This window comes from Lacerta agilis, chromosome 7 (assembly GCF_009819535.1).
Source record: "Lacerta agilis isolate rLacAgi1 chromosome 7, rLacAgi1.pri, whole genome shotgun sequence".
Taxonomy (NCBI): Eukaryota; Metazoa; Chordata; class Lepidosauria; order Squamata; family Lacertidae; genus Lacerta; species Lacerta agilis.
The window spans coordinates 58,548,443-58,576,439 of record NC_046318.1 but is presented as its reverse complement, the minus strand read 5'-3'; the positions used below and the strand labels follow the sequence as shown (position 1 = coordinate 58,576,439).

The 27,997-nt window shown below is 41.3% G+C and overlaps 2 protein-coding genes across 3 annotated transcripts; one reads left to right on the top strand and one right to left on the bottom strand.

The window, feature by feature from the left end:
• Positions 1-1,004: 1,004 nt before the first annotated feature.
• On the bottom strand, positions 1,005-17,318 carry CHMP4C (charged multivesicular body protein 4C). The gene is made up of 5 exons (XM_033155488.1): positions 16,986-17,318; positions 4,775-4,952; positions 3,463-3,571; positions 2,253-2,361; positions 1,005-1,846 (listed from the first exon to the last, which is right to left on the bottom strand). The coding sequence occupies exons 1-5, from the start codon at positions 17,179-17,181 to the stop codon at positions 1,782-1,784; spliced, it is 657 nt and encodes a 218-aa protein (XP_033011379.1). The 5' UTR covers positions 17,182-17,318; the 3' UTR covers positions 1,005-1,781.
• Positions 17,319-19,306: 1,988 nt separating this feature from the next.
• Positions 19,307-26,306, top strand: ZFAND1 (zinc finger AN1-type containing 1). 2 transcript variants are annotated; one of them, XM_033155486.1, is made up of 8 exons: positions 19,440-19,494; positions 20,867-20,909; positions 21,897-21,936; positions 22,836-22,963; positions 23,058-23,149; positions 24,135-24,253; positions 25,751-25,906; positions 26,013-26,306. In XM_033155486.1, exons 1-8 carry the CDS (start codon positions 19,440-19,442, stop codon positions 26,181-26,183), a joined length of 804 nt encoding a protein of 267 aa, XP_033011377.1. In that variant the 3' UTR covers positions 26,184-26,306. The 2 variants fall into 2 exon arrangements, with proteins under 2 accessions (XP_033011378.1, XP_033011377.1); XM_033155487.1 differs by lacking the exon at positions 22,836-22,963 and having other exon boundaries at positions 19,307-19,494.
• Positions 26,307-27,997: the final 1,691 nt, after the last annotated feature.

Genomic DNA, 27,997 nt, shown 5'->3' with positions numbered 1-27,997 from the left:
AAAACAATTGCCAAGTCAAATACAAATATTTTCAGACAATATATTTATTTGCACCTTCATTATCCAATCATCTGAAACCCGGTTCTGTTTCCCCCAGGTCAAAAAAAAATGACCCCGTTTGAAATTTGGTACTTCAAGTTATATAAATAATTCCAATGTAAAGTGTTTCATTCAGGCAAAGAGGGAAAAAAAAACTGAACAAGTGTAAGGAGGACATTTCAAAAGCCACAACCTTTAAAATCTATTAAGATTCTCCATTTGATAATAGGCATGGCAATATGAAAGGTTCAGTGTTAAAAGAAAGCTAAGTGGGAAGAGGGGAACCGGAGATTCTCGGCCATTCTCTGTCCACTATTTTCCAGCATGAAGTCAGCCCTTTGATTTAGTGGACTGCAACCTCCATGTTAAAATGGTTTGATAAAATCAGTTTTAAGTTGGCTGGTCACAAAACCAAACACCCATTATAAACTGGTTTCTCAGCCCGCCAGCCCCCACACACCCCAACAAACATGCTCCATTTGTTGGCTAAAATTAACTCCATTTTAGCAATCTAAAACACACGAAAACCCAGTGGAATTTAGCCACTTATAGCAAGCCAAATTGTATCCAGCATTTTAGACTGCACAGCTCTTCATGTGTTATGTGCCTATACAAGACCCAAGTTGTCTTTCTATATATATGCTTGACAAAGATAGTGTGCTAATCTTTAAGGTGCCACATCAGTCTTTGACTCTTCCATATAGGACCCTGAGTGAACAAGGAAGAAAACTCCCATAGAAAGCAAAGAAATCCAACAGCACAACACTCTGGGAGGACTTAGACAAATATTTTCACGACACCCTGTAGGGGTATATGAATCTGCCAATTTTGGTGTCTCCCAGTTGTTGGTTTGTCAGATTTTAAAATCGGTTCATCATATTTCCAAATCGGTTTGTGATTACATATTTTCACATATTTGTGAAGGCAATTTCTCCTAATGTAACACATTTTAATACAAACTGCTAGACACATTTTTTTACACGTTTTGGTTGGAAAACTGCATTGCAAAATTCAGGAAAGTGCAAATATTGAAAGGTAAGTGCATTTCGGCTTGTGTGTTGTCTGGGGAGGTGTGCATTAAAATGCAAACGAAATCAAATTTCTCCTTCATCTCTACCTAGTGGGACCAAATGGACCACGTATTCCAACAACTCCAATCTTGTTTGGAGGATGTTGCTCTATATTAGAAACATGCCTGCTCATACCATCCTCTGCACCAAACAGGGTTTGCAACCTGTACAAGCAAAAGTCAGTACTGTACGTACGAAAGAAAGAAAGAGGAAAAGCAACAACCTGGGAGAGCTGCGTTCTCAGCTTTGAATGTTTCTATGGAACAGAACCAATTAATTCAGGTAATAAGCATGCATGCCTGTACCTATACAGAGCTTTCAGAGTCAAAGGATAATACTGTGTAGTAGTAATAGACTACCCCAGTCAATTTTCACCGGTAATATATAAAAAAACAAAACAGGTTTCTTCTGTATGAAAAAAGAAATTCATCTGAGGCTGCATCTGAAGGAGAAAGCACACTTCAAGTACAGGTCTTAAGTAATCCTGGCTCTCTTAAAAATGCACACACACACACTCATACATATATGTGTACATATACACATCTAGACAGACATAAAATCCCACCAGGGACCAATGCCGGACTGTATCAAACACAGCCATGCTCTGTATAAAACAAAACACTGTTCCATAAACGTCTTCCATGGCGTTTCCCGTAACCCTGTAGATTGCTGTTAAGAAGCCCATGCCGCAAGCTGCTGCATATCATCTTCATCCTCCACCCTCTTCCTTGAAGATGCTGTAACAAAGAGATGTGCAAGAACTGTCAGAATATAAAAACAAGGTGCAAACATAATGACTCAGTGGGAAGTCTTGGCCATGGCCATCATGCACCCGATCCAAATTCTAATTATATCACTTGAAATGCAAGACTCGTCATCATGGAGGATGTCAATAGAAGTTACACACTAGAACTGCTCACAGAGTGCCAGTTAAGACCCAGGTCTTGGGTCTTGAACCTCAGTGCTTTTTTCTTTTTTTTTTAAACCCTGTTCTTAGTGTATTCTGTCTCAATTCTTCCTGCCCATCCAATCAGAAATCTTGACAGTTTCAGGATAGATATACTAAAATTTATTTCACCTGAATCATCCTATATCATATATCATTAACAGACAGCTTAACATAAGAAAAGAAAAGAAGTTTACCAGGATGGGAAGGCAGCGGCGTGGCTGGTACACTTGGTAGTCGAACATTTGCCATTTTATTATTGAGTTCTTCTTGCTCCAGTTCTTCCAGTTCTGCCAACAGCTCATCCTGAAAGTTTTTTAAAAAAAATGGTTGGTAATGTTTTGAGAAACAGGGTCTACTATCTCAAGAGACTAATAATGACAGCCATGTAAACAGCCACTCGCCTAGTTTCCAGTAGCAAGTAAGTATCTGCTCCAGGCAATCAGGCAGGGAAGCTTTATTAAACTGGAAAATGGGTTGTTGTCATGTCATGATTGACATAGGTCAGAGGTGGGGAAACTTAAGCAGGGGCCAACTCTGGTCTGTCAGTCATCATTATTTGGCTCACAGAGCCACTCTTTATATGTCTCCCACCTGTTGCATACCTGATGTCAGGTGTGGGGCAGGTGGAGATGCAACTGGATTGGCTGCTTGTGCAACTGATCCAAGCAGAAAGCATGATTTATGGCCCCACATGTTAGCTGATACACAGTGGTACCTTGGTTCTCAAACATAATCCGTTCTGGAAGTCCGTTTAACTTCCAAAATGTTCAAAAACCAAGGCGCAGCTTCCAATTGGTGCAGGCGCCCCGGAAACAATAGCCAACAACTGCATTGGACGTTCGGCTTCCAAAAAACGTTTGAAAACCGGAACACTTCTGGGTTTTTGGTGTTCGGGAGCCAAAATGTTCGAGTACCAAGGCGTTCAAGAACCAAGGTTCCACTGCATGTGGGAAATGGACTAGTATTATTTTTGATTGTAGACTTATCTTTAGGACTCTACAAACAATTACAAATCAGTGCACCACACCCATACGTACATACAGAGCCTTTTTTGTAGTAGAGGCTTTGTTTCAGTTGAGATTCCTGCATTGCAGGGGATTGGACTAGATGATTCTCAGGGTCCCTTTCCAACACTACAATTCTATGATTCAAAGACCATGAAACTTCGCTGGGTGTATGTATTATCATGTCTTGCATATAGTTCTGAAAATTTTCTTCAGGGAAGTACTGAATCCAATTTCCCACCATTTAAACAGTTATCTCCTCAGTCAACTGAGAACTGAAGTGCACTTAAAGACAGGTGTTAAGTGCTTGGCAACCAGCCTGACAAGATTTTATCGAGCATAAAATTAAGCAGTGGTATTTAGTCTGCATCTAGTTTATGTCCTTAATTTCATTACCAACCTCATCAAAGTCATCACCAACTTTTCTGGTAAGAGCTTCTGTGATTTCCTGAGCGATATCTTGCTGTTCAGTGATATCTTGCATCATGTCGTCAATTTTGTCCAAGTCCCTGAAGAGACAAATGTTGATGTAATGAACCTGTATACCAGGCATGAACATTTTATAAAGTTACCAGGGTGGGACAGAAAATGGACAAAAACCACAGAAATATCATGAAGCACCAAAGAACAGCAGAATAAAGAGCAGCAATAAAAACAAGCAGAAAATCTATAGAATTATAGAACTGTGGAGTTGAGAGGGACTCGGAGGATCATCTAGACCTACCCCCTGCAATGCAACAATAGATGTTAAAAAGCCCAGGAAAATAACAGGTTCAGCTGGTGCCTAAAAGACTTTTTGTTGGAGTCAGACTTGGCACATCAGAGTTCTATTCACTATGGAGGAAGGGGCAAGATTATTTTTGCCTTTACGGTACTCTTTTCCCCTACAGAGCCTGTTTCCCTCACCACCTCCACACACACACAAAATCTCTTCTGAGCTGTTCAGCATCAAAGACTACACAGGATCTCAGTCCCTTTAATTAGCGAAAGGGACACTGTAGACCCAGCCTTCCAGCTTAGGTGCAAGGCAAGCCTCCCTGGTGAGAAAATGCCATAAGGGCTGCCACAACATCGGACCCTCACCCTAGTCACCATGACCAATTTCAGAACGCAGCCAGGTTGATGCGAGGGAAGAGGTTCCTTCTAGAACCCACATCCCAAGCCATGCAGGGCTAAGCACCAGCACTCTGAAGTGTGCTCTGAAACAGAATGGTAGCTACTGGAGCTTTTTAAGCACAACTGAGATGTGTTTGCAATGACCAGTTATTATCCTAGCCGCTGTAGCTGGGCAGTTTCCAAAGGCAACCCCACATACATTACACTGTAGAAGTCTAATACCACCAGAACATGAACTTGCTCGCTTGTTTTGTTTTAGTCATCCCTCCCTACACACAAAGAAATTGGCCATAACCTAAAATGGAAAGGAAGGACACCCTTGTAGCTCACCAGTTCATCACCTGCTTTGCACAAGGGAATCTCAGGCACAGCACAGACTACAGTGAGCAGCTAATCATGTTAATCTGGACTGCCACAGGGCCTGCAAAAACACCACAGGAGCCAAAAATACCACACTCAACCCCTGATGTCTACCCATAAAATCTTGCCACACCTGAGGATCTAACGAAAACAGCACAAACTAAAATAAACCCAGTGGTAATCTTAACATCGAAGAGCATTTCCAATGGACAGTTGGCAGTGTGTTTTCCACTTACATGTTTTCATGCACCTTCTTCATCGCTTGGGCTGCATAGCCCATGTTCTTGAACACTTCCGTGTTAGTGTAGGAATTTTCGAGGGCTTCGCGTTGGAATTCAATGGTGGAAAGGGTCCCATCAATTTGGGTCAACTGTTTCTCGTACCTCTTTTTCCTCTTCAGTGCCTGCAGTGCAGCTGTTGGTGTAACAAGGAGAGGTTAGCGGGAGAGCTTTTCGTGATGCAGCTGTGGAGAACCTGTGGTCCTCCAGATGCAGCTGGACTGCAACTCCCAGCACACACCCCTGACCACTAGCTGGGACTGATGGGAGCTGGAGTCCAGCAATGTGTGGAAGGCCACAGGTTCCCGACCCCTGCCCTAATGCAGTGCAAATGGAGCTGCTTCACACCAAATAAGGCAGAGTAGCAGATAAAAAAATAAAGGAAGGAAGAGGGCTTAGGAATCCATCAGGCCACACACACAAAAACCCAGGGTCCCTCTGTAGCTATCAAGAGGCAAAAGAATCTATATGAGGCAACAACATTCTAAGGGATAAAATACTGTCACGATAAAAGCAAGATTTCGGAGATAAGATACAAAAAGCACACACTTGGGATACTTTCTCCTCTACTGCAGAGGCACGTTCCAGAGAAACAAACAACTAACTCCACATTACCAGTAGGGCTTTCTGGCATTCACATCTCGAAATCTGTCTCAATAGAAATTTGTTAAAAAGCAAAGGAGGAGGAGGATAGAAATAAATGGTGTTCAGTTGGGGAAAGTGGGAAAATCCCCTTGGATGAATGCAAGACTTGTGAATTGTGGCTGTTTGTTTTGTTTTCTGCTTTGTGAATGTTTCCGCCCCAAAGCTCAGGCATTAGGGTCTCTACACAAGGGCACAATTTAAGGATTCCAGAGATCATGCAGTTCCTTCCACTGTATTTCTTGGACAAGGTCCCCTGCCCTAAATGACCCATCCTTTTATGAAGGATGCATCAGCTTTGGCAAAGCTAGGTACCAGTATTAAGTCATTGTATGAACACTAGGATGGTGTGTCCGGAATCTGCTTTAATCAGAATCTGCCACAGATGTTGCAAATTCTGTATTTCTAGCATTGCTTCTAGAATGGAATTTGGCAGGACAAATCCATGGAAGTATGATCAAACTAATTCCAGGGAATAAAACTAATTAGAAATTATTTAAAATTGGTCCCAGCCCTGCTGCCCCCATTTTGTTATTTGCAAAATTACACATTTGGAAAATCAGCAGTGAGACTGAAAGAGGCTACAGCCTAAAAAAAAGCAAAAAAAAAAAAACTGATGGGGGAGGGGGAGCAAATATTTTAGATAGTGCTTTTTTCTTTAAAAAATGTTTAGGGGTACTCTCATTTTGAATCAAGAAAATCACCATTTTATAGTCCAGATTGGGGAAAATAAATACAGTAAATGGACAAAAGCACAAAGATTCACAAAATGTTTAGGGGTATATGTACCCCTGCGTACCCCCAGAAAAAAGCACTGATTTTATAACACTCTGAGTCTCCACTTATATGTTCTCCGAAACAAAGTGAAACTCTGAGCAGTACTGTACCTTGAACTTCTTGCCACTCAGGAAACTGGGAGTGTCTCACAGAGTAATACAGCTCTGCTGCTGTATTTGTGAAGGAGGCTGATGAGGAAAAAGATCAGCCTTAATTCATTTCCTTAATGGGATCTAATGACAATGAAATGCTTAGAGATTTCACTGGAACGTGAAGTCAGTGGTAGGGGATATAAATAACTGCTGCATTCAACCCAAACGAAGTTGTTGAGCAGCAGGTGTGCACTAACAGATCAGGGATTTCTTTGGTTCATTGTGGCCAAAATAAGAGGATTCCATGCTTCAAGAACTACCCAGTTCAACCAGTCCAACAACTGCAGCATGGAATGAGTTCATGCCAGGAACTTCCATAAGAATCTGAACAGCTAGTGCCTTTATAATATGAATTTCTAGGAAGACAGAATCCATTCCCTTTAGCGTCATCATATGTACAGTCATTTTTACAAATGGGTAGATTTATCCAAATAAAAACATATAGTCATAGATATATGTCTTTGGATCATATGACTCTACTTAAGCCAGTGGGGAACCTGTGGCCCTCCAGATGTTGCTAGACCATAGCTGTCAACTTTCCCTTTTTTTGCGGGAAATTCCCTTATTCCAGCACCGTTTCCCAATGCAAAAAAAGGAAGGTTGACAGCTCTGTGCTAGACTACAACTCTCATCATCCTCGACCAACAGCCATGCTGGCTAAGCCTGATAGCAGTTGGAGTCCAACAAGGACTGGCCAGCTATAGGTTCCTCATTCCTGCCTCCACAGGCGTTTTAAAAACTCATGAAATTCAAAATCCAAAACATTCTAAAACAGAGGCCACTCCCTTCAGCTTGACCCTGAATTGTATACAGATAAATATATGAAACCATTATGCTGTTATACCAAAAAAAAAATTCTTCTCAGCCTTCTAAAGACTGTATGGCCCCATCCAGTCAGAAATCTAGACAATTTCAAAATATATATGCAATATATAATGTAATCCCCAAAATAATTATAAAAATACATTATAGTGCATTTATAACTGGTTGTCGGAATGCCCCAGGTGAATTAAAGGAAAATAAGAAGTAGACATAGGACTGCCAATTGCAGAGATGTGAAAGACCGACTGACACCCTAGAAAGTCAGAGTCCGAGCCTTTGTCTGTCTGCTTCACAACAGTGGATAAGACAGGCTCAAGAATCTGGCTTTGCTTATCAGTACTACCATTTATTTATTAATTGGTAAATGCACATTTGTTGTTTACTGTATAGTCAATATAACCTCACCTGATGGTTTCACAATATTTGAGAGTAACTTACTTCACAGACAAGATATTCTGAAAGACCGGAAAAAGAAGGTTCCCATTCCAAAGATTTCAGAAAGAGAAGAAAGCCAGAGAAGAAAGAGAGTAATCTGAGGAAATAAACATAACATCACAGGTCGCAAGACTATATAGATTTATCTTTAGTTATTTATTTTTTTACTTTAAGAGTGCTGCAGTTTTAAAGAGTGACAATTTCAAAATTGAAGTAGTAAGAGAAATATCAAGGGTAGAGTTTGATATTGGATACTTCTCTAATTCCAAAAGTATTCATTTGGTACAACAGTTGTATTCAAAAAATAAAAGGGAAACTTCCTTTAGAGAATGAAAATACAGCAAGCATACAGTCTAGTAAGGCAGAGGCTACAGTTGCAGACACAAAGCTGTGCCCTTCAAACTAAAATGTAGAAGCAAATGGAAATGCAATGAATTCTCCAATCATTAAACCACAATTATTTCTACAAAACTCAATGATCATGGCGTAACAACAGGCAGGATTCCAGAGAGTTCTGTTCCCTACCAGCTATTTGTCAATTTTTTACTAGCTACAGCACACACACACACACACACACACACCAGAGGTTCCCCAATCTACTGTAGTAGGAATGAGGGGGTTTCTTGGTGGGGGGAAGGTAAGGAACAAAAGCAACTACGGAAAGAGAAAGTTATTTCACATGAATAGGGCTCTACTCATAATTTGTTAGGATTTACTTTAATACATTTACAGTGATACCTCTGGTTACAAACTTAATTCGTTCCAGGGGTCCATTCTTAACCTGAAACCGTTCTTAACCTGAGGTACCACTTTAACTAATGGGGCCTCCCGCTGCTGCCACACTGCTGGCACACAATTTCTGTTCTCATCCTGGGGCAAAGTTCTTAACCCGAGGTACTACTTCTGGGTTAGCGGAATCTGTAACCCAAAGTGTTTGTAACCTGAAGTGTTTAAATTTCAATTAACACGCTTCTCATCTGACGATCACAGGGCCATTTACAACATAAAAACACAGGAAAAAGATAGGAAAAAAGAGATTGTATATATTTAAACTAAGTTTAATTTCTGTGAATCCAAAAAAGAGTATTAGTACATGGTTGTTTTCATTTTTGTCAAATTAAGAGTGTGTGTATTATGTATATTATTTATGAATTTCAATAAAGTTATGTTAAAATAAACAACAACAACAACATAAAAACACAAAAATACATGACATAGTAGCAAACAAAAACAATACCCCCTCCCACAAAATATCAACAGGTTTAGACCACATTCCTTTTCTTTCTTTCTTTCTTTCTTTCAAAGCAACAGGTAAAAATAGTCTGTCAATTCAGTTTACACTTACATTTTGGCAAGGGCTACTTATGAGTGGAGAAAAACTGATAACCAAGTTATCTGTTTGGGGAAGGGCTGTAACTCCGTGTTAGAGCACTTGCTTTGCATCTGGTTCAGTCTCCAGCATCTCCAAGTAGGGCAGGGAAAGACCCTTTGCCTGAAATCTTAGACAGCAGCTGCCAATCAGTGCAGACAATACTGAGCTGGATGGACCAAGGGTCTGACCCAATGTAAAGCAGCTTCCTATGTCTACTTCTGATACAGTCCATGAAGCAATGCCAGCATGTTCAGTATAAACTGAGGGGAGAAAGTTAGCCCTGGCATTTGTAGCCAATGAAATGAGAAGGTGTTAACCCTCTATAAAGATAATGTGTTTCTAAGCAAATCTCAGAGAGCTTCCTTTACCACAGTTACAATAAACTCAATATTTACACTTAAAAGAAGTAGATCAGCTCCACTGCATACCATTTGACAAATATTTATCCTTGGGGCTCTTAACTCATGTGTCAGGACTAGGAGGTGCCGATTTTGTACACCTCATGTGGACTGCTGCTGGATCAGTTCTGGAGTTGATTAATGGCTTAAAGACATTCATACTAAAGGAGAACTTACTATGGCTCTGAGTTGTGGCTTAAGGACAACTCTAATGAACTAAGCCCCATTTTCTCTTGGCATAAGATTAGAAATTCAGACAAAGTTTCCCAGCTGAAGTTTTTACACAGGGTAACCTACTGTGTTACAAGAACAGCAGGAGCAGATCTGAGCCACTCCTGTTCTGAAGAAGGTGCTTTTTTCTTATAAAACTCTCTGGAAGTTACAAAACAATTCTCTCAGTGAGTGAATGCGTCCATTATGGTTTCCAATTTTTCCAATCTTAAATTCAGTTCTTCACATTTCCACATCAGTTTGCAATTTTTTTTATTAAAAAAAAGTCCTCATGAAAATCCATCAACATTTTAGTACAATTTCCCCCCAATAAGCACATTTTTGTATAGTATTTTCGCTACTGTAATGGTATTTTCACTAATACAGTCATACCTTGGAAGTCGAAAAGAATCTGTTCCGGAAGTCCATTAGACTTCTGAAACGTTCAACTTCCCAAACACGGCTTCTGATTGGCTGCGGGAACCTCCTGCAGCCAATCAGAAGCCACGGAAGCCTCGTTGGATGTTCGGCTTCCGAAAGAATGTTCAAAAACTGGAACACTCACTTCCGGTTTTCGATCGTTTGGGAGCCGAAACGTTTGACTCCCAAGGCGTTCAGGAGCCGAGGTACGACTGTATATGCTTTTAAGATAAACTTTCCCCTAATACGCACATTTACATATGCATTACTTGTCTGGAGAAACTGCACTGCAAAAATTCAGGAAAGTGTGAATTTTGAAGGATGGTTGCATTTGGTTTTGCACATTGTTTCAGAAAGTGTGGATTAGACAGGTTCACTCTTAAATGACAACCAAATCGAATTTCTGGTCCAGAGCAGGACAAGTGGGCAGAGGGGTAGGGACTCTTTTCTTCGTATCCTTTTCCCAGCTAAAATATCACCCTTCCAAAGAAACAACAAAAAATCCAGGTACCCATTTAATACTTCAGTGTTTTGCCTGACGAAACAAATGAAGCAGCATTTTAATCAGGAAACCAATCAAGAAGAAAGGCTTAATGAGAGCCAGTGTGGTGTAGTGGTTAAGAGTGGTAGACTCGTAATCTGGGGGACCGGGTTCGCGTCTCCGCTCCTCCACATGCAGCTGCTGGGTGACCCTGGGCTAGTCACACTTCTTTGAAGTCTCTCAGCCCCACTCACTTCACAGAGTGTTTGTTGTGGGGGAGGAAGGGAAAGGAGAATGTTAGCCGCTTTGAGACTCCTTCGGGTAGTGATAAAGCGGGATATCAAATCCAAACTCTTCTTCTTAATGCCCCTTCCCACAGAACCATCATGGTCTCACTCTTAAGTCACCCTCCCCACCAGTGGACTGCTAATTTGACATTTACAGACTACACAAATCCTGATGATGGATCTCCTGCTTCAAATTGAATGTGGTTCTTATGCACCAATGCATCAAATCTTGGGGAGAACCAATTGTGCATTTTATAATAAGAAATTAGTAAGCTATTGCCTCTTTTTATATTTTGTAGTTCGCAATTGAAGCTTATGAAGCGACTTCCTAGAAGGCTGGAACAAAGCGGTATTTGGGATATTTATGGGTGCACGCCAGCCTCGCTATGGTGTTCTTAATAACATGTCGCTAGGCTTGTTCTACAGTAACATGAAACATTTGCATCATTGCCTGACTCTTGCATTGCCCAACCTCAAGTAACAACAGTCAAGACTGCTAAGTCAAACACATGGAATGCGGATCACCATCATGAGACATGCAAAACACCACCAGCAGTACATACATTTTAATTATCTATTACCAGCCCCCCTAGGCTTGTTCTTTTAATCCCATACTTCCTTAGACTTTACCAACAACTTGCTATGCATCTTCCAGACAAGAGTGTTGATACATTTTCTGAGCAAATATCAACTAATAATATTTGGTGCAAGGAAAAATATATTGTTGGAAAATATGCCCTTTGCTTTGTGCAAACGTGATTATTTTTTAACAACCTAAAGGACTTCAGATATCTAAAGGGCTGTCACATGGAAGATGGAGTGAGCTTGTTTTCTCCTGCTCTGGAGACTAGGACCCAAACCAATGGATTCAAGTAACAAGAAAGGAGATTCCGACTTAAACGACAGACCTTTCTGACAGTAAGAGCTGTTTGGCAGTTGAACAGACTTCCATGAGAGGTGGTGGATTCTCTTTCCTTGCCTTGGAGGTCGTTAAGCAGAGATTGGATGGTCATCTGTCATGGATGCTTTAGTTGAGATTCCTGCATTGCATGAGGTTAGACTAGTTGATCCTCGGGATCCCATGCAACTCTACAATTCCATGATTCTATGATCTGGATGTCATGGACATCTGCTGCATATAAGTTGATATAATTAGTGACAACAATCCTTCTAAGCCTATTTTTCTGGATTACTTTATTTATTTAGTAAATAGCCTCAAGAGGCTATCCAAGTTTGGGCTTTACAGCCTCAAGAGGCTATTCAAGTGGCTTACAAAAGACTTACACAATGCAATTATATTCAAAGGGTGATGACCACTTGTGCTGTCTTGCTTGTGCAATTGATTTCTGCTTGTACAGAAATCCCCTTGAGCACTTGAGGAGCCTCTGCAGCAGGTTGAAGACAAGCAGGGATTGCAAGGGGAGGGAGGAATGGGAATGGGGAGAGTAGGGTTATTGGTTTGTGGGAGCTGTTGTTGTTGTTGTTATGTATTTTGTATTTTTATCTTATATTTTTATGTTGTGAACCACCCTGAGATCTGTAGATGAAGAGCAGTATACAAATAAACAAACAAATCAATGGGAACCACAATGCCCCCATGACTGCCACAACCCCTGAATCCAACATCAATCACGACACAGAGCTGGAGGCTGCAGAGGCATCAGCTAAGGAGCCAGATCACATTCAGAGCTCTGAGCTAAGCTGCCTGGAGATCCAGGAAACTCTGCAATTGAGGATGGCAGATAGAAACCCCCCAGAGGAACTAGCAGGACCAAATCCAAGACCCTCATGGGTGCCTTCCCAGAGGAACCAGATGCCTCCCATTACACCAGTCCACCAACTAGCTCTGTGAAGAGCTTGTCTGAGGTCCAGGGCCAGAGTCTTGTTCTTGGCATGACAGCATAAGTCCGGCGGGCCCCGGGCTGGGCCCCCCAAACAGCTTAGCCCTCCAAGGCATGGGGCAAGTGTACCCAGCTGCTCCACCACTCTGCACAGGCTTCCCAGAGACACAAGGAGGACATCAGTAGGGAGGCTAGGGAATGGAGGAGGAAAGCCTGCCTCCAGGCCCAGGCCCTTTAAGCCTCTGAGGTTCTCCATGAGACGGTGGAGCCTAGAGGAAGTAGTTTGTTTTCTCAGAGTTATTTATGGTTCTGCAACTTTTAAGGATAGGGAGGGAGGGAGAGGGTGTGTGTGTGGAACCTAGCCTATTGTACAAAGGTAAAATTCACACTCGGTGCTCTGCCCCTCTTTTGCCTCTGGCCCTGCCCTCTGTTGACATTTGGCTCCCATAATGATTCTCAGAAGGAAATGTGGCCCTAGGTTTCCCACCCCAGCCCTATAGCTAACTTTTAAACTCAAAGGTATTTTGATCTGCAATGTGTTCTTAAGCAGTTTCTCATCACAAAATTATTATCCCCATAGTAAATATATATATATATATCCTTCCAGGAGCACCTTAGAGACCAACTAAGTTTGTTCTTGGTATGAGCTTTCGTGTGCATGCACACTTCTCTAGATACACTGAAACAGAAGTCACCAGACCCTTATATATAGTGAGAGAGTGGGGAGGGGTATTATTCAGAAGGGTGGTGGGAATGGGTGATTGGCTGATAGGTGTGGAAAAACTGTTGACGACTGTTAACAACTGCAATTAGTCTTACAGGAAAAAGCAAGGGGTGAGATGGCTAAAGATAGCTTTGTCATGTATAACCCCATGTTCCTCTATTACATATGGAAGCATATTGTGGTTGTCGAAGCATCACACAAAGCCAAATGGGCCAAGGTTTGATAGATTGTGTGGAAAGCTGTAGAAAAACCAGTGTTTATATATTATTGAGTTCTGGGAGACGACTATGTCTGCATAACTTTAAAGGCTGTTCCAACAACAAAACTGCAAGTGCCAACATTGCCTTTGTTCCCTGGCTCCCTTTCTGTAAGTACGACAAAAGTTTTCTTATCTACAGCTCACACATCAGGGTAGATTTCCTTGACCCACTTCCTAGCTAAAAGCCTTTGTGAAATCTCTGCGTTTTTATATTCTTGCTTCACAAAACAACAGTACTGTACATTCAAAATTGCTTTGATATTAGTCTAATTTAAAGCACTCTGGGTCAAGATAAGGCATCGTATTGGGTGATTGTTACTGTTACTTTTATTTTTTTTACATAATCAAGAATAAGGTTTTCAGTGTTGCTTGTATGCTGCCTGAATCCATTCAACTGCCCTTTCCTTTCCTCTGCAATTATACCATGATCTACCAAACATGCCCACAACATGGTCTTCAAACAATTGTATTGTCACCCCACTATTGCAACACCACAAGCTGCTCTCATTTCATTGATGCTGCTGTACTATAGCCATTTACCCATTGTACTCAATAGTTTTGTACCCATTGTACTCATAGTTTTGAATAGAAGTGTATAGGATTGCATTGTAATATTGTAGTCAAAAGAGATATTTCAGAATCAAGGCTAACAGTTTCACCCAGGTAACCATAACCAATGGAAGCACATACCCGGTAGCTTTTGTGGTTAGCTTGGAAGGTCAGCCTATCTGTGCAAGAGATTGCGTTCGCTGATGTGGGTGGGAGCTTTGCAACTGCCCTTCATCCTCATGCTCTCCCTCCTGCCACTGTTGACCTCTAACTCCACGTTGGGCAAAAGATTCCGGCATTGCAAGAGGTTGGACTACTAGACAATCCTCGTGGTCCCTTCCAACTCTACAGTTCTATGATAACAAATGTTTGGAAGATCCTAAATGAAATTTTTTAAAAAAACAACCATATGATTGCCACATGCCAGTTTCTGATGTAGCAATACTTATTCAGAAGTAAAAACCCACAGAGTTCAATGAGGTTAATTCCAAAGAAACGACAGTATGTAGTGGCCTGCCAAAGTTCCCTTTACTGAAGGTTGAAAGGGGAGCACTGTCACAAACTAGAAAGCCATTCTTCCAAAGTACTGTTATATAAATCTCGAACACACCTACATGACTTCATCCAGCTATTTTTATTGGCTAGCTAGGGTGGGTCTACGGATGCAGGCAAAAGAAACACTGAAATTACCAAGTGCTGTTCTAATTCTAACTTAGATTCTAGCCAAACAACGAAGACCCACAACAAATCCAAGAATATACTTCACTTCAGCACATGATCTTCAGTTTATTTTTGTAACAGTCTATGCAGCAACTAAAAAAAAACCTAGTTGCGCAATACCATACAATACCACACAATAAAAAAGTCACTAATATGCAATGTTTCATACATCTAGAACTACTCATAGTGTTGGAATATTTTAGAAACTTAAAACAATTATATATGATAGTCGCAAAGGAGCTCTAGAGCCACTGCAATCTTAGCCTTCAGCCCATTTGTATATGGTGATGTGCAATTCAAAGGATGTTTACTCAGAAGGAAGTCCTGCTACATATAATGAAATTTACTCTCTGGCAAGTGTGTTCAGGATTACAGCCCAAATACAGGACTCACAACCCAAAATCTTGCAAGGTATCATTTTTGGATACAAAAGTATCTTTAAAACAATCTGCTTCTGCGGACCTTTTATAACTAATTTTAATGATTGTTCTTGTTCCATATTTACTTATTAAACTAACAAAGATCAAAGTAACAAACTTTCTAGTGGGTATAAAGTTCACATTGTGACGCAGTGTGATTAGGAAATAAAAGGCTGTATACAAAGATAGCATCATATAGACACAGTTTAGGTGGGCCATTATTGTGGAAATGTGTTCTCTTTCTAGGAAATGGGTGTGAGAGCAGCATAGGTAGAAATTTCTAGGGAGCAAGCATCCTAGCTTGGCAACAGGAAAGGAGATCACTTTTGTATAGGAAATAATGTATGTGTACATCCTGCACTCGGTTGTCACGTGGTATGATTGCAAAGAAGGATGGGAAGGAGCTTGTACTGGGATACAATCACAGGGAGCAACAGCCAATTATGCATTCTGAGTCAAAACCCAATGCACTATTTAGTTACTAAGATGCATACCCCACCTTTCTAGGCAAAACAACTCCTCTCCAAGACAGCTTACAAAAACAAAATAAAACAAAGATTTTAATTGCAACATTCCAAAAACCAAGTAATACGCAGCAGCAGGATATAACCACGCAAACAGAAAAATGTAAAAGGCAGATACAAGTGCAAAATTATTTAGCACATACTAATTTAGAGAGCTGTTTTGGACTACAACTCCCATCAGATCCAGGCAGCATGGAAATGGTCAGGAATGACAGGTCTGGGATAATGATATGGTCTTAAAATGAATGGTGAGGTAAAGGGGGGAAGGATTTTAGGTTGATTTAATTTTAAATAGGAGGTCGTAATAGATTTGGAAAAAAGAAAAGAAAAGAAAAGAAAAGAAAAGAAAAGAAAAGGGAAAGCTTAGAAATACATTGAGTGTGGAGGATTATTAAAAAAAGAAGTAATCGATTCGTAAATTGGAAAAATATTTGGTCAGAAGTATTAGTAAATGTAAGAAGGAGAGAAAATAGTATTGTGATTATTGGCAATAACTGTAAATTAGGTTTGATGTGGGAGTCAACGGGGGGGGGGGGGAGTCGGGGAAGTCCCAGAAGTTAAGATGATATGCGAATGGTAAAGTGATTAAATGGACAAATCAGAATTGTTCACCCCAGTGAGAGGGGGGTTTATTTGGTATGCTCCTCTTGGTGAGAGAAAGGGGGGTTAGAAAAATTTAATCATGTGTTATAAATTGATTGTAATTTGGTTGTAATTGGAAAAAATCTAATAAATATTATTATTTTTTAAAAAAAGGAATGACAGGTCTGTGTATTCCAGAACTTCAAGAGGGAACCAGGTTAGGGAAGGTTCCTTTAAACTAGAAATGCAATACATTCCAGTAGCCAAGCTGAAACTGCCTCTGGTGCAATAGACTTTATGACACAGTCAGCTGCCTTCTTCTGTCTCTCCACTCCACACACAACAGAATCGACAATTACATTCCTAAAGAGTGGGAAGCGAGAGAGCCGGAACCGACAATGTTTGGGGCGAAAGCAGCGGGTAGTCCGACGCGAAAGCGTTTGCACTCTACACGTGTTCAGAGGCACCGCTTCCTAAAAGCGCCTCCCCCACAAAAGTTTGACCAACTTGACCCTGAAATCATGCCTTTAAGGCCTGAGCCGGTCCAAAGCTCACCTCGCTTGTCTCGGGTGCCGTGTTTCTTGGCCAGCGCCAGCTCCTTTTGGATCCTCGCCTCCAGATACTCCTGCTTCTTGGTCAGCATCTCCTCGGTCTCCCGCAGCCGGGCTAAAGCCTCCTGCGGGCTCGGGCCCCCTTTGCCTTTCCCCTTGGAGCTTCCTCCGCCCTTGAAAAACTTGTGGATCTTGCTCATCTTCGCCCCGCCGAGGACCAGCCGCCTTTGCCAGGGATACGATCGCGCCTCCTCGACGCCCCTAACTCCCCACCCGCGGAGCTCTTCCCTAGAACAAGCCCAGAGACGCGCCAGAGAAGCCCCGGGAGGGGAAGGAAGTGGCTGCTGTTGCGGCGGCTCCCGAGGCCGACGGCCGAGCCACGTGACCGACACGTACCTGCGACAGGTGTTGCCACCTGGGGAACGTGCGGCGCCAGCGGAGAGGCTTTTCTAAAACGGGAGCGTCGGGGGCCCCAGCAGGAAGGGCCAGCCAAGTCGAGGGGTTGGGTTTCCCGTGTACGCCGCTGCACTCTGCACATGCTCACCAGCGCCCTCGTTTTCATTCCTTCCCAACATTCCTGGGTTGAGCAGTGATTCCTTTGGGGCTTTATCAGACGTCAAAGAAATAAACGATCTGACATTTAGAAGACATCTGAAGGCAGCCCTGTTTAGGGAAGTTTTTAATGACTGATGCTTTAATGTATCTTTAATCTTTTGTTGGAAGCCGCCAAGAGTGGCTGGGGAAACCCAGCCAGATGGGTGGGGTATAAATAACATATTATTATTATTATTATTATTATTATTATTATTATTATTATTATTATTATTATTATTATTATTATATCAGAGTCCGGTTGAAAACTTGGGAAACCTTAAGAGCCTCGTGGTAGCTAAATGCAAATAAGTCTATTATTATTAGCCAGGATAGTTGGTTAGAGTGTGATGCTGATAATGACAAGGTTGTAGGTTCAATACCCATATGGGACAACTGCATATTCCTGCATTGCAAGGGGTTGGACCAGATGATCCTCAGGGTTCCTCCTAACTCTATAATTCTATGGTAAGCTTTCATGGGCTGCCGTGCATCAGAATCGAGGCTAGTCAACGTTACTCGCATTTTACGGGTTTTTAAGGTTTGACTCCACCCAACCCCCAAATTGTTGCATTAGGAAGGATCTGGATTCGAGAACCCGAGGTGGAAATTCAGCATGCATGATGGTTTAATATTGCTTTATACAGAATGCCTAGTTTACGCGATTCTTGCTTCGTTGAGGGATACAGTGAATCCAGCGTTAGGTTAGAAATAACTGAAAATAAACGTAAATATACAGCATTATTGAGGATACCAAGACACAGGGAGCTAAGCATTCGTGCCATGACACCTTGCTTTAGTCATAAAGCTTACAATAGGCATGACTACCAAACAGCGTGCCTTGATTAATCCTTTCCTTTACATGTATAGATTCAAAAACCAAGAGATCCCTAGGTAATTAATGTGTCATTTTAAATTGTAATGGCAAGGAAGATTCCTACTGATCAGCGGTGGTCATGAGAGCAGTTATGTCATGAATCGCACATGAGTCACCGCGTGTACCTGCAATGATTGACAGCACTGTGCAAAGTATGCTTGCTCAGAAGTAAATCCCTCCCATCCAGTGGGGTACAAGGGGACGACAGAGGATGAGATGGTTGGACAGTGTTCTCGAAGCAACTAGCGTGAGTTTGGCCAAACTGCGGGAGGCAGTGGAGGATAGGGGTGCCTGGCGTGCTCTGGTCCATGGGGTCACGAAGACTCGGACACGACTGAACGACTGAACAACAACAACCAGTTAGTTACTTAACTGGAAGCAACCCACACTGAAATAATTGGGCTCTTACTCTCTAGTAAACTGATTTAATGCCTAATAATACAACTCTAGACATACCTGCTCAGAGGTATAGCCCATTAAGTTTACTCCTGGGTAAGTGATATAGTAGTAATTTATACTGTGGCGAGTGGGAAAGATCTAGAATTTTATTTATGACTTTTGTATGGACACGACTAAACAACAACAAATGTCTCTGGACTTTTTTAATGTCTCTGGAAGTTTTAAAGAACTTTAAAATAAATAAAAAATAGAATGTAAAACAATTTTTAGAAATTGCAGTTGCAAATCTACGCACGTTTACCTGGGAGTAAGTCCCATGGAAACCAGCAACACTTAAATGAGGGTAAATGGGCTGTGCGCGTGCGCACACACAAAACAGACACCTACATCAGAAAGGGGGCGGACGTGATGTGACAGAGGGTAGGCGCCCGTCCTACATAGAGCCCGGCCCACCTATCTCTCAAGCTCCGCCTCTTAGATGACGCCCAATGGGCGGTCTTCGGAATGCCGCGGCTCGGGAGGAGGAGCCGATTTTATCCTTTTAGAACCGCCGGAATATGGTGGCGGCGCGCGCATGCGCCGTACGCCAACATGGCGGAACTGGAGATTGGACAGCACTGTGAAGTGGAGGACTGCGGGCAGCTTGGTAAGGAGCCCTTGAGCGGCAGGGCAGACCATGGGACTCTCCGTGGCGGGGGAGGGGGAAGTGCATCTTCATGGTAACACTTCTAGACCTCAGGTTTAAGCTCTGAGGGGCGAGTTGGAATTGGACGAAGAGGCACCACCATGGAGATTCGAGGGTAGAGCGGCTTCCTGCTCCTGCCCTTCAGGAGGTGTAGTCGAATGTGCTGTTCTGTAGTTTTTGCTTCTATGGGTGTGGAAGGCAAAGGGGAGGAGATAGTTGACAGTAACCAAATTAAGGGGCGTGGCTCTTTCCAGAAGTGGGCGTGGACTGTTGCTTGGTAGCCAGTGGAGTTTAGACAGGACTCTGCTTATCACTGAAGGCAAAAAAGGTGTTTATCCTGTGGCCGATTTGCTTAGATAGAAAAGGACATGCCCTAGAGCTCATGCTTGCCAGGCCAATTGTGTGTGCGTATATGTGTAGGAAAGTAGTTGTCTTTTATTTAAGTTTTATTTCATGGTCTTGTCACAAAACGTAGCTTGCACTCAGTATAAAACCCAGTTCTAGTGCTTTCTTAAAGGAAGTTGGAGACTTAACACCAAATCAGTCTGCCAGTTCTTCTGGCCTTTCCAGATGCAGGACGCACTGCGCAGCAAAGAGATGGCTAGTCTGCGCCCAAGCAAATGTGTATACATTCTTTATACACAAAGCAGCACGTGTCATTTCACTTGATTCACACCTTATAGATAGCTCCCCTTTCTGAGCTCAGAGCCCAGCACCCCAAGCCCACAGATAAAGATAACAGCAAAGCAAGCCAATTAGCTTATATAAAAGCAAGTGAATGTAAACATATATGAGCTCATTGCTATGACAAACTACCAGTTAACTGGGGGGTTATCGTGACTACCAAGATGGCATTAGCAAATCATATTTATTAAGGTTTCCAATAAAATAACATGATCTGAAACATTCCAAATTACATTCCAAATTATTTCTCCAATTATAAAACAAAAAAAGGTTCCAGATTGTCCAAATTATTACTTTAAATTTTACTTAGCATTAGCAAAGCTTCCAGAACAGTTCAGCTTCAGTTCAGCACATGTGTTGATTGACATTTGAGATTATTTGTCTTATTTTTGTCACTGGTAATTGCATCTGTAAAATGTATATAGATATGAACTCATTTAAATCACTTCTACAATGCTTTACATTTCCAAAAACAGCTCTTTACAGCCTCTCTTAAAAGATCAAATAAAATATTACAAAATACCCACAAACAAAAATTACAAATGAAAGTGAGATACAATAATGATCCACATTTAAAACAACATGAGTAACCTAAACACAAAAGTAAAAATATCAAAAATTCATTTGAGTGTTATCTTTTTCATTTTAGATTTTCTCCCTTTTGTGTGTGATGGTTGCTCAGGAGTCTTCTGGTAAGAAAGAATTTATGCTGCAATCCTAACTCCCAAGATATACCACATCCTAATCTCTCCCTGCAGGCATATCCTTCCCCACACTTTAAACTGACATAGATGACTTGACCCAGGCATATTTATTTATGGGTGCTGAGGGAAAGCCATGCTGTCTTAAGTCAAACCAGCAAAAACAATGTCAGAGTAAAGAGCATGTCAAGGGTGAGAATGGGAGTGGTGGGGTGGGGTGAGAAAGATAGACAAAGTTGCACTGCATCCTAACTCACTTTGTTCACTGGTCCTGCCTACAAAGCTCATTATAACATATCAAAAATTCACCCCATGGGAGACAATGGAAGGGCGGAAAATGAAAGCTTACACTGTCACCCACAATCTGGTCTTGATCCACAGGCCAGGAGAAGTTAGGATGCAGGCGATGCACTGGTTTAACTGCCTTCTGGAATATCTGTCTGTATCTTTGCTCTTCTTATTTGTACAGCACCATCAGTTTTTTGTGGCACTTAAAAGAAACAAGAACAATAATATATATGAAATATTCCCAATCCTGAGGAGGTTAGAATCTGTAGTTGAACCAGGAATGGAGAACCTGTCACCCTTGAGATGCTGTTGGATTCTCAGCTCCCATCAGCCCAGCCAACATGACCTCTGGTCAGTGCTGGTGGAAGTTATAATCTAGTTACATCTGGAAGGCTACAAGTTCCCCATCCCTGATTCAGACATTTGGATGGATGGGCTGGGACACAACATGGCTAACAAATAAACAGAGAGAAGAGAGGAACGAGAGAAGTAAATGAAACTAGGGATCAATATGAGCAAAAATATGCATGTTTATTATGTATTTTTAAATCTTTGTTCAATTTAAATGTAGCGCTCGTGATTAGTTTTGCTGAGATAACTTTTCAGAAAAAAATGTGCCAAGTCGTTTTTTGTTCTCCTGTTAATTCACACACTAATGATGTGTTGGTCTTTATTTTTTGTAATTTTAAGTCTTCAGCACAGAAGTCGGGCTGCACATGGTTGTTCTGAGGTAAGTTGATAATTTTTAATCATCTAGCATTCATCACCTCTGGAGTATTTTAGTTAACGGTGAAGTTCCCTTAAGCTCATTCTGAATAATTTTGCATGCAATGCTTTGTAAGTTTTCGTCCAGCAATTCACATGATCTTTTTGCCAAATTATGTTTTAATTGTATGCTTGTAAATCACCTTGAGACTTAGGTGAATGACTTGGCTTAGCACATCACCCAAACCAGAGTTCATGGTTTAGCTCTCCCAGACAAACCACAAGCCATAACGCACAAGACAAACCTTGGTTACAGCTTGTGGTTCATCTGAAAACAGCTAAACCGCAAGTCTGGGTTCAGATGGCGTGCTAAGGCAAGACATGGCTTAGCTAAGTGCAGGGCAGCACCAAAATAACTGTGTTGGAACAAAGCAGCTGTGATCTCTTCCAGAGTCTGCAAGCTCTCATGTTCACCTAACCCATAATATGTCTTAGCATGTCATGCAAACCAGACCATTCTTTGCCTTTCCCCCCTAGGTTGCTTACAGAGTATTTATTATTTACCTTAAGTTGTGAATTGGTTGCTTTTAGTTGCTGTTATTCTTTTATGGTATCCTTTTTCCTGCTTATAAGTTACTGATAAATCATAGGCGTTTTGGTGTACATGAGCACTTCTTTTAGATTAATGGCTTCTATTAGTTAATTAGGAGTAACTTCCTGGACATATTTTATTTTACTCAGTCTCTTTCCACCTGGCATTTGGCAAAAGTGGTCTTGTATTAAGAACATAATATCCTCTCTCTTTATTAAGCGAGAGCTACTAAATAGCTGTGATGCATGACGGAGAAAATTCCCAGTTATGTTTTGGTAGAATTTAGGATGCGTATTTGTAAGTAAAATGAATTTCCTTTGAAATTCTCTTAGGCAAATCTAAAAAGTGGGGAGGTGAAACCAGATCTCCACAAATCTTTCTTGTGCACATATAATGGTTGTGATGGAAAAGAACTTGTACCTGTGTTGTGCCCTTCCTGTGAAAAGCAGTTTTGCTTTCGGTAAGCAAATTAATTAAATCTAAGCAACCTCACTCCTCATTTTTCATTAGCTTGTAGACTAACTACTGAGAGTTTCTTCATCTGTTGTTTTCAGTCACCGCCATGAACTGGACCATGAATGTGAAAAATTGGAAATCCCTAAGCCTCGCATGGCTGTTACCCGGCAGCTTGTTAAAGATATTGTAGGTAGGTACAGTAAGACTTGCTAAAAAAAATAGTTTTCTGCTGCAGAATGTATGTTACTGTATGTAGACTCCTCCTTTCCTGTTGTGGGGACATATTGGAGAAACAGGATAGCTTTGGAGCCAGCAGATAAAGCACCCTTGGAATGCCCCCTTTTACTTTTATTGCTATTGGAGCACTGACAGCACAGGTTTCCACACCCACGGTGGTAAGACTTCTTAGGACAGGCTTCCTTTGCTCACGGACCTCCCTCTCCATGGCTGAGGCGGAGATCTACTACGGTCCCTAGGATGCCTTTTCAGGGGCCATAGGATTGTGCCCTTAATAGGGTTTCTGATACAGAAAGAGGATAAGAGAGGCTGTTTTTTCATATTTCATATTGTGTCCTGAAAGTAAGGCTGGGTCCTGCAACTTCCATCTCCTTGTTACCATTCCTACACATAATAGAGTTGTCCTATTGTTCTGTGTACTTGAGCTATGTCTGGGTCTACTTCCTATGAGACTTAAGTGGAAATCCTATGCAGGAATAAGTCGTTCTGTTTTTCTAACAGCTAACTGCAACTTCCGAATGCTAAAACACTTCAGCTTGAGTGCTAGCAAGATATAATGAAGGAGTGGAACCACTTTCATTCCCACAAGTTCTCAACTGTAATTGAGCAGTAATTTTTTAATTGCGTGAAACTATCCCTCAGACAGGCCTGTGGGACCAAGTTGGTTCCTTCGTATCTGAGCTCCCCTGAACATCTCTAGTTCTATATATTAATGTGGCCCATTCTCAGTGACACATGTTGATTACTGGGAAGCATATAGTACTCGGAGACTGGAGAAAAGGTTCCATCCTATGTACACAAGCAAGAGAAGGCTGCACATTGTTCCAGTACACCTGTTCTGAAGAAGCTTTAACATTCATGCTGGTGCATATTTCATTTTTAGCAAAATGAGAGGGACTGGTGATAGCTACTAAAATGAGTCCATGCCTAAATCTCAGATTCTAAAGAAGCCACAGTGAGTAAAAAAGGCAGAGGAGCAAAGAACAGCGAAACAGCAGCAAAGGTGGCCCTAATGAAACTGAAAATGCACGCATCTGGGGATAAGTCCGTGGTGCAGGTAATTCACATTCATTTGTCTCCAAACACCATACCCATTTGTAATTACTGCCATATTTAGTGAAGCAAAAGTGATGTCCGTACTTCTGCTATTGTTTGTTCAGGGTTTTCTAAAGTGGGGGCAGGGGTTACCTCCTGCCCTTGAAAGAATGCAAGTGTAGGAGAGTGTTGTCTGCTACACAGTCCTTGTATAGCAATTTGAATAACTGCAGGACCTGAAGGAAAGAGCAATGAAGCCCCATTAGTAAAATCTTCTTCCCACAGGGACTGTACATGTTGCAGCAGCTTTGTATATTAAACTCTGCACAAATGTAAAATATGGTATAGAATGGAAACACCTGGAATTGTGGGGAGAGTGAGATAAGTGGATTCTAGATTGCTGCTGGGTAGTTTTAGTGAATTTGTATCCTTTTCAACTGAGGTCCTCAAAACTCAATAACATTCAACTAATATTTGTATTTTATTTTTATTTATTAAATTTGCAAACAGCCCCACCCCTATACCTTTTTTATTAGTTTCAGTCTTTATTGAAAGTTCAAAAGGTACATAACCATACATGTACCAACAAGAGAAAAAAGAGAAACAGTGCAGAAGGGAAAACAAAAGGAGGGGGGGGACCCAAAACTGTATATTTTACAAGTTGGTTATTGTATTTCGCCAGATCTTAACCTATTACAGTATTTGTAAGAATGGATTCCAAATTTCATTGAATTTGTCCATGGCAAGTCTGCGTTTACAGTATATGCAAGTTGTTCATATGTTGCAAGTTTGTGTAAGTCTTCAATCCAATTGTAGAATGGAGCCACATTTTTATTTTTCCAATTCATTAGTATCAGTCTTTTTGTTATGGTAAGGGCATGGAGAGTCCATTTGTATTGTCCTTTTGTGAGGTTCCATGTGCTGGGTTCAAGAGGATATTTTGATCTGTAAATGTAAGGTTGTTCCGTACAGTTCTGTTGATGGTTAGTTACCTTCTGCCAAAAGTCTTTCCATATAGGACAATGGAAAAACATATGTTTTAGAGTAGATCTTAGGGTGGTTTGCAACATAAAATCACAATATAAAAAACAGAAAATAATAATAAAAACAAAAACATCCCAATAACCCCCTTTCTACAACACATTTTTAAAGCTTATTAATTATTATTATTATTATTATTATTATTATTATTATTAATTTGTATCCCACCCATCTGGCTGCGTCTCCCCAGATTCTAGATTGCTGAAAATGAAATGAAACCATCCCAGCTGGAGCAAGAGTAGGGACTTGATGTTTTCTTTGAGTGCCTGCCTGCCTCATGAACAGCTGGTGGTAGTGGCACTGGGGAGGCGACATTCTGTGTATGTTTTTTTTTTGTTGTTTTTTACAGATGGTGGATATGGGTTGTTTTTTTTTTACCTTTTCCTCTCTGGTTTACCTGACCCTGATTCTTTGTAGAGTTCCTTTCTGAGGAGTATGTTCCTTTCTAAAGCCACATCAATGCCATTTTCTATTGCAGACAGAGAGAATCTACTTCCAAGTGTTTTTACCTAAAGAGAGTAAGGAGAAAAGCAAACCCATGTTCTTTAGTAGTAACTGGAGCATTGGTAAAGTGATAGATTTTGCCGCTTCCTTAGCAAACCTTAAGAATGATAACAACAAAACCACAGCTAAGGTAAATCAACTACAGCAACTATTTTTTATTGTTCAAATATTTTTAGTTTCTTTAGAGAGCTGCAACATAACAACAGGGTATCCCCCCCCCTTCTCTGGATTTTCAGAAAGTACGACTCTGCCACCCAACATCTGGAGAAGCTTTGCCTTTGGACCAGACACTAGCATCTTGGATAAGCAGCAGAGAATCCCCACTAAATAATGGTGGAAATGTGATCTTGGAATATCTTGATAATGAAGTCCAATTTCTAGAAAATGCAACTTCTTATATAGAGTAGTTGTGAAAAACACTCTGCATGTGATTGTCAGGCCTAACAAAAGACACACTCTGTTTATAGTTTCATCATGTGTTATTTTTATCACCTACATGAAGAAATTTAATAAATTCTGATTTATGTCCATTTCAAAGTAGTCCAAGGAATTACAGTACTCATAAATGCATGCTCATCAATTGATGCCTTTTAGGGCAATGGGTGAACTAGAGCTTGTGCAAGCCCCGGCCCCCAATCAAATTATACTACTGAAATGATCATGTAAAACAAAAAAGCAATGGGGGGGGGGGGGAAACGTATTACATAAAAGAAAATGTAACAGAATTTACTACGGTACCTAACAGAGGCATGCTCTATAAAGAAAATATAACATTCATAACTTTATATATATTTGCAAAAATTGAGTTTTAGGGTTCTCTAATAGAAAACATTTTAAAATATGGAAGTTTTTCACCCTAAAGTGTCATTTTAGACACGCACATGCACGCACACACACCTGCATCTTGTATAAAAAAAATCCCACTATGATTGCAAGTGAAGTCGTTTTAATATGGATTCTCCAGATGTGCAAAAACTAAGTTACCGTTAATCACTCCAAAACTGTCTTTTCACCTTTTGCATTGCTTGAGCTCCAACACTGACTGGTACAATTTTTGATCCATATGATTTATAGAAACAGTACACATTCCAAAGAAGTTATGCTGTCAGACATACACAAGAATTCATAAGCTTCAGTTGCAATCTGAACATAATTGTACTTAAAAAAAAATCTTGAAGCTATAAAGTTGATTGTCAAAGGAATCCTTTAATTACAGCTGTCATGTCACTGGCAGCACGTTCGGATTTCAAGATTCTCGCTAAAAGCAAAGAAAATGTCATAAGAGTCAAGTTTTCAGACCGGTGCCACAAACAGCTACACACACACCCCATCCACCACACAATCGCCTTTGGCTGCACTCCAGATGCAGCTGGTGTTTGTCCCACTCTCCCTCCAAGCTGGCGTCTAAAGACATACTCTATAAGCTCCCGCCCCCAAGAAACATCAGAATGCGTGAGAGCCAATAGGACGTGTTGGCTTGTGTGGCGTGAGCCAGCTTGTTATTAACTCTGGTGCAAGCACAGTGATGGGACCAAAGGGCGACATCTGGGTTACCCCAGGACTGAGATTTCATTTACGATGGCGCCTGCGCAGTGGGTTCCATTGATGCTGTCATGTGTAAAATTCATGATGCGAGTCACCAGGGGCCTTCACTTCCAGACGGTGAGCACACTTGCCTATTAAAATATAATATTTAGCTCAGGTGTGTTTGAGGTGGGGTGCGTGTGTGCAGTAGCATAGCAAGGTCAGGTGGTACCCGGTGCAATATTTTTTTTTTGTCACCCCTCGCCCACAGGACTTCCTTCCAAATTTTGAGTTCCCTCAAAGTGCCTTAGGAAGATGCCCAAGGTTGTTGAGCTTTTTGGGGGGATGCCCATAGTTCTTGAGCTTTAAAAAATAAAAAATAAAATAAAAAAGGCCAGGAGGATCAGCACAGTGGATTCCTAATACAAATCAACAGAGCAACAAGACATGCAGCGGCTTAAGTAGACTGGAGAAAAATCTATATTGAAATTGCACATATATTCCAAAGTAGCTAAACAACTAACATGAGGAACGCACAGATCTCTAACACAAGAACAAGAAAGCTGTGGACCTCCAGATGTTGGATTACAACACCCAACAGAGTGTCCCTGAAGCTCAGCTCACCTTGTGCTCCCTCCTCACCCGCTGCCCTCCAGGCAGTGACTAGCTCCGCCCACAGCTAGTCACCTGACTCAAC